The sequence below is a fragment of the Natator depressus genome, chromosome 10 (genome assembly GCF_965152275.1).
Source record: "Natator depressus isolate rNatDep1 chromosome 10, rNatDep2.hap1, whole genome shotgun sequence".
Taxonomy (NCBI): domain Eukaryota; kingdom Metazoa; phylum Chordata; order Testudines; family Cheloniidae; genus Natator; species Natator depressus.
This window is the reverse complement of record NC_134243.1, coordinates 82,996,479-83,003,612: the sequence shown is the minus strand read 5'-3', so window position 1 is coordinate 83,003,612 and position 7,134 is coordinate 82,996,479. Positions and strand designations below refer to the sequence as shown.

General features: G+C 59.4%; 1 protein-coding gene across 1 annotated transcript; it reads left to right on the top strand.

Moving 5' to 3' along the window:
- The first annotated feature begins 920 nt into the window (after nt 1-920).
- Nucleotides 921-6,693, top strand: ARPIN (actin related protein 2/3 complex inhibitor). The gene is given in 7 exon segments (XM_074964842.1): nt 921-951; nt 954-1,011; nt 1,865-1,940; nt 2,939-3,071; nt 3,920-4,126; nt 4,554-4,717; nt 5,463-6,693. Coding segments are annotated over 7 exon segments (963 nt in total). The 3' UTR covers nt 5,757-6,693.
- Nucleotides 6,694-7,134: the final 441 nt, after the last annotated feature.

The window sequence follows — 7,134 nt, the reverse complement described above, 5'->3', positions numbered from 1 at the left end:
GAACTAGATAAATTCATGGAGGACAGGTCCATCAATGGCTATTAGCCAGGATGGGCAGGGATGGTGTCCCTAGCCTCTGTTTGCCAGAAGCCGGGAATGGGCGACAGGGGATGGATCACTTGATGATTCCCTGTTCTGTTCATTCCCTCTGGGCACCTGGCATTGGCCACTGTCGGCAGACAGGACACTGGGCTGGATGGACCTTTGATCTGACCCAGTCTGGCCGTTCTCATGTTCTTAGCTCTGCTCAGCGCCCAAACCCCTGCCCCAACCTGACCTCCCCCTCCACACCCAGCTCAGCCCCAGCTCCTCCCCGCAAACCCACCCCTACTCCACATCCTCCCCCCGGCCAGCCCCCCAAACCTGCCCCACATCCTTCCCCCAAACCTGCCCCTGCTCCACATCCTCCCCCCAAACCCACCCCTACTCCACATGCTGCCCCGTCCAGCCCCCCAAACCTGCCCCTGCCCCACATCCTTCCCCCAAACCTGCCCCTGCCCCACATCCTCCCACTGTCCCACCCCCCGAAGCCCACCCCTGCTATCCTCCTCCTACCCAGACCCCCAAACCTGCCCCAGCCCCACCCCCACATCCTCCCCCCAAAACCCACCCACTGGATTGAGCCCCGCCCCTCCTGTCGTCTCTCCCTCGACAGCCCCGCCCGCAGAGACTCCTGTTCCAGCCCCGCCCATGTCCCGTACTAGCCCCGCCCCCATGGGGACGCTCCCTCGATAGCCCCTCCCACGCTAAGCCCCGCCCCTAGAAACTCCTGTTCCAGCTCCGCCCCGACGCTCATGTAGCCCCGCCCATGCCCAGCGCTCGGCCGCGTCTTCTGAGGCCCCGCCCATCGCCTGGCCTCTCCCGCACTAGCCCCGCCCATGGCATGAGGCCCCGCCCATCGCCGAGCCGGAGCCGCTGCCATGAGCCGCCCGTGCGAGGAGCGGGGCCTGCGCGCCGGCCGGTGCACTGCGAGCGGCTGCCCGGGCGCTGGGACCCGCCGGCCCTGCAGGGGTACGGAGCCCCCGCGCCGCTTCGGGCTGGGGCGCCACGGGCGCCGGGGGCGGGGCTCGCTGCGCGTGCGCGCAAGGGCGGGGGGGGCTGCGCGGGGCGGGGCTCGCTGCGCGTGCGCGCAAGGGCGGGGGGGGGGCTGCGCGGGGCGGGGCTCGCTGCGCGTGCGCGCAAGGGCGGGCGGTGGCCGGGCTGCGCGGCGTCCCCATAACCCCGCCCCCCCCCCCCCGCGCCTCCCAGAGCCCGGCACGGGCCTCGCGGGCCGGGGCTGTTGGGGAGACAGGGGGCAAGGTCCCTGCCGCTGGGCAGCCCTGCAGGCTGGGAATCGGCACCCGCCGCCCGCTGGGCTCTGGGGCTGGCGCTGAGCGGTGCGGGCCGGCGGGGGTTGGAACAGGGTTGTGCCGCGAGGACTGGGGTGGAAATGGCTCTCTGGAAAATCCTCTTGATATGTCCCATCCTAGGTAGAGCAGGACCAAGGCAGCCCTTCCTGGGATGAAATGAAATGCTCTGTAACCTGCGGAACTCACTGCTGCAGGGTGCTGTTGAGGCAAATGCTCAGTGGAGCTTTGTAAGGCTGAGAGGGATCTTTAAGTTTTATTTCTAAGACTAAGAACAGCATCTGTAGTGACACCGAGTGGGATAAAAGCCACAGGCACTCTCAGTCCTTATCCAACATCAAGGCTTGAGTTGACCAGCTGCTGAGTTCAGGAGAAATATCTGTCCTGCAGATGGGGCGGTTTTGTTTTTGTCTGAGGCATCTGGCTCTGGCCACAGCCTGAGCGGGGGACATGGGACTGGATGGCTGTCCTGGTGGCACGCACTGTGTCTGATTGTTCCCTTCCCCTCCCGTCTGCAGTGGGAACGGTGTGATTCTGGAGGGAGAGCTTCTTGATGTCTCTCGTCACCTCATCTTGGATATTAATGGCAGGAAGGTGAGCAAGGTGCCTTGTCCTGGGCTTCCCTTGGGGAGGAAGAGGCGCACAATGGGTGCCGGGGGTGGGGGGAGTCAGAGATAAATGACCATAATCTGTCTAGAGCTTGGTACAGAGAGGGCAGCAGCAGCAGACTTCCCCCAAGCAGGGCACAGAGGGGGCACGTGAGCCAGTCGTGGGAGGGCTTCCCACTGATGACGATACTTCACATTGGCATTTTTCTCCATATTTCTCAAAGCGCTCCCCACAGATGTGTTAGGATCTTTATAGCCATTCCACAGCTGGGGAAGTTGAGGCACAGCGATGGGCATTGACTCTCCTGTGGCCACGCAGGGAGTCGCTGGCAGATCTCCTGGGCCGTATCCACTGTATGTGATAGTGCTGCTGGCCATGCAGTGCATAGGGGTCTGTCTGTCCCTCTTTCTGCGCATCTCCTGCTTTTACTGATGCCTGCCCTCAGGCACTAGGGTTAGGGTTCCTGCTTCAGATGTTTGGCAGTCCAGCGGAGCACCTGGTGCAGAGTGGGAAGGTGCTTTTCTTGCTGATGCAGGTGCCCGTCGTGGGTGGGGTGCCTCCTCAGAGAGGGGCTGGCACCTCGCTGTCTTCCAGAACATTGTGCTGACTGCCTCCCTTGAATAGATGCTCCCTGGGAATGGCCTATCCCAGGGTGGACTTGTGCTGCAGTGAGCAGGTCCCAGCTGCTGTGTGGGGCTCTGGAGGCTGGGCCCTGGGGGTGTAGGTTTCTGCAGCTGACTTGCAGCCTGGAGTGTGGCTGGGTAGTGGCGGCTTTGCCGGTCTATGTCCTGTTACTGTTTGTAAGCACTGGTGCTGTCCCAGGTTCGCCCCCTTGCAGCAGGTGGGGTAGGGAATGCCATTACTCTGGCTGTCATCTCCCTGTGACTGGCTGGCAGTCTGCCGGTTGTGGGCTGGAGCAGGGGGACAGGGAGCTGGTGACCTGCTGTCTGGCTGTGAGCATCTCCGGTTCCTCCCTGCTGCAGGGGCGATACTGCGTGCTGCACATCAGGCCTGGCCAGGTCCATCGCCGCAGGTTTGATGCCAAGGGAAATGAGAGAGAGCCAAATTTCAGTGACACCAGGAAGGTGAACACCGGCTTCCTCATGTCCTCCTTCAGTAGGTACTGGGAGGAGCCCTCCTGCGGCTCCGTCCTGCCCTGCTCTCCCCAGAAACAAGAAAAGGAGGACTTGTGGCACCTTAGAGACTAACCAATTTATTTGAGCATGAGCTTTCGTGAGCTACAGCTCACTTCATCGGATGCATTAGACTCACGAAAGCTCATGCTCAAATAAATTGGTTAGTCTCTAAGGTGCCACAAGTCCTCCTTTTCTTTTTGCGAATACAGACTAACACGGCTGTTACTCTGAAACCTCTCCCCAGCAGTAGCGCAGAATCCATCTTGGGCACATTCAGCTCAGCCGCAGGAGGCTGGCTCCACCTTTCCATTCTCTCACCCCGGGGGAGGGGGAAGGCTTGTACCTGGGGTCGGGGACTTGTGCTCAATCTCCTGCCCAGTGGTTGCCATCTTGCCCATGCCCCCTGCTGGTTTCCCCTCAACTGGAAGTGGAGGCCAGCGTTCACCTTTGAACTGGGCTGGGGGGAGGGCGTGCGGCTCTCTTTAGCCCCTTGGAGGCGTGAAATACCACTGGCTTTGAGTCCTGTCCGACCCTGATCTCTCCCATTGGGGAAAGTCCTTTACTCATCGTGGGCTGTAGAGCCAGGCTGGAGGGGCTCTGTGTTACAGATGTTTTGGCACTTTAAGGCACATGTGAACCAGGGAGCTTGGTGTCAGGATCCTCGGGACCAGTGACCAGAATCAGAGCCCCCTCCCCCAGCCCGGGACTCCTGGGCATCCCGTGCACAGCTCCCCAGCTGGGATCCATCCCTTCCCTTGCGCTGAGAGGAGTTCAGTCTCCAAGTGCTGGGCGTTTCACGTACGCTGGCATTTGCTTTGCATGTGGCAGAAGTGGAAGCCAAAGGCGAGACAGACAGGCTGTCCCCCGAGGCGCTGAAGGGGCTGGTGAATAAGCCGGAGCTGCTGAGTTTGACAGAGCCCCACACCCCCAGCCAGGCTGTGGCCTTCTGGCTGCTGGAGATGGAGATGGAGAACATGGAGCTGGAGCTGGGGACAGAGATCCGTCTGAAAACCCAGGGTGACAGCCCCTTCATATGTGAGTGACCCCCTCCTCCCAGGCTGGGCTCTTTGTGCACCTGCTCCCCATAGTGGCACTGGGTCATTGCTCTTGGCTTTGGGGCACCATCCTCCAGCTGCCTCCTGCCTGTTAGTTACTGGTATTGACAGGGATTGAGGCTCTGTGGCCCTGTGCGTGGTGTTGGGCTTGTCGCCCTTTGGGTGTTCTGAGGCCTTATCCCAGATCCCCAGGGAGCTGGAGCAGGTGTAGCACGTGTCCTAGGCGTTCCCCAGCTTACCCAGGAACGAGGATTTCTGCTGCTCCTGCCTTGCTGTTTCTTCTCTGCCGGCGTCACCCAGAGACAGCGCAATCAACTTCCACATGCCAGCTGGGAAACTGCTTCCTCCAGCACCCCCTGCCCCCTCACCCCTGCTTCTGCTCCACGTAGCTCCTTTCTCCCTTTCAGTCTCTCTAGCCAAGCTGCATGCAGGGACAGTGACCAAGTGCAACTTTGTTGGCGATGGACAGGCTGGGGCTTCCTGGACAGACAACATCATGGCTAACAGACCTCAAGGAGGGCCAGCCCCCGAGCCCAGGGGGCAAGGGGACGGCACAGAGGAGGATGAATGGGTAGGTGGAAATACTTTCTCCCGTTCCTGTTGAAGTGGGGAAGCAGGATCACAGGACGGGATTAATCATCTGGAAAGTTCCTCTCTGAGCAAGGTCCAGCTGCTCAGGTTGGAGAGGCTGGGATTGCAGTCTTGGGGGCTGACTCCTCTATGGCCAAGTACCAGCATGGTGGGCTGCCCTAGAGCAGCATGCCTTGCCGTGCCCTGGAGAGGAGAGAGGGGTGGGCAGCTCTCCTGAGAGCACAGATCTGCTAGGGCCGTATTGAGTACACCAGCTCATCTTAGAGGCCGCTGATCAGTTGTCTGAGTGGGAGATCTCAGTGTGAAAGGCTCCATCCCCTGGGAGACAGCCAGTCCCCTTGCCTGCAGGAGCTGTGTATTCTGTCCCTGTCCCAGGCTGCCTGACTCAGGCTCCCTCCTCCAGGGCGCACACACGTGCTGGCAGTGCCCATCCTCTGCAGTCTGCTCTGGGGACAGACAGCAGGATGTACCAGCTGTCCCTGAGCTCCCTCCGTCCCGTGCAGAAAAAATAGCTAGCCGTGGGGCTGTCCTGGCCCTAGTCCCTGCAGCAGAGCTTCAACAGCTGCTGCTTGGATTGCAAGAAGTGGGGACCAGTGGCCAGGCTGGGTCAGAGCATTGGGCCAAGTGGCTCAGTGTCCTGTCTCTGACAGTGGCCAGTACAAGGTGCGTCAGGGGGAGTGAACAGAACAGGCCAATAGTGATCCAACCCTGTCATCTATTCCCAGCTTCTGGCAGTCCGAGGCCTATGGACACGCAGAGCATGGGGCTGCATCTCAGACCATCTTGACATGTGGACACCTGCATTCTGGGAGATGGCTTCTGTCCTTTACAGCCAATGCTGTGCTTATTCCTGTACAAAGTGGGACTGCCCCTGCTCCAAGGAGCCCCTGTCTCGATTCCTGACTCGTACTTTGTTGTGTTTGCGGCTTTTCCACGTCTGTTTCTTCAGCCTGTTATCCCATGCTGCTTCTTGGACGCTCCAGATCCGTGGCTGCACAGCTTCCTCCTCGAGTCTGTGATGAGGCCAGCAGTGGGCGCTGCGCCACCAGCCAAACCCACACTGCTCTTGCCTTTCCCTCCTCCCCTGGCTCGCTGAGCCCATCCCTCAGTGGCCTCCCCTCTCCTGGAGACCCAGCATAGCTCCTGGGTTCTGAGCCCAGCTAGGATTGTCTTTCGCACTGACTGGCTCTCTTGGCTTTTCCCTTAGGATGACTGAGAGCCGAGGGACCTTCTCCACTGAGGCAGCAGCCGCTCTGTACAGTAACTGTTCTGTTCTCCTTGCTTTTGACTCCATGGCACCAGGGAGGGTGCAGAGCCTGGATGGGGGGATTCTCACCCCTGGGTTGTTCAGGATGCAGTTTGCACTGGGCCAGCCCTGAGAAAGAGGTCTTCATGCACAGCTGGCCTTTGTATGTTTTGCAGTGTTTGTCCACAGAGGCCTTTGGGGTCCGTACGGCTCTGCCCTGAGTTCCAAGAGTCCCTCTCTCTCCTCCCCACCTGCGTCCTGCTTTGGGCGGAGGCTGTGGCCCAAGTGACCAAGCTTATGTTTCCCTTTGAAATGGATGGAATGGTCAGCACAGGGCAGCTTGGGCTTTTCCTGACTCCTGTGAGCCATCTGGGGCAGGGTGAAGGTTGGCACTGCCCCTCTGCTTAGTGCACCCTGCCCAGTCGCTGCCCCTGAGAAATCCCACTTGGTACGTGTAGATAATGCCTGTCTGCCCAGCCAGTCCCTCTCCCTTGGCCATGGAGTCCTGCTCCTTATGGGACACTAACCCGTGTATCTCGCTGATTGGAAATGTCCCAAGCTGTCTGCACAAGCCATACTCTAACATCCTGCCTGTGCATTTATGTGCAGTGTTTTTTTTAATTAATAAATCTCTCAAACCTACACCAGAAGCATATGACTGATGTTTTCAAAGCCTCCCCAGCCCTCTGCCAAGGGAGAACTGGCTCTTGTATCTTTTCCAAATACGGGCCTCTTAGTTTTGTCTGTAACCTAAAAAAGAAGAAACTTTCAGGGGCAAGTAATACAAGCATCTCTGTCTGGCTGGGAAGAGGAGGGTGGTTCTGTGGGGAACTTCCTTACCTGCTGGCTTAAAAGGCACTGCCCCCTAATTCCATACCCTGTGTGTGGGTAGAAAGGGCACATTTTGTTACACGGCCCACCTGGGTTGCCTGCTTTCCGGCAGGGATCTCTCACTGATGAGCTAGAGATCTACTGTAAATTAAAAAGAAGCAGGTGGTCTGCCACACAAGGCTGCCTGGCCCAAGGTGTGAACAGGGAAGAGAGGAGAAAGCATCTCCTAGACCCAGCAGGCCCTTCTGGGCATGTGCCTCGGGCTGATTTCCCACTTGTGGGCTCTCTCTAGCTATGATTGCTGCTGCGGGGCAGCCACC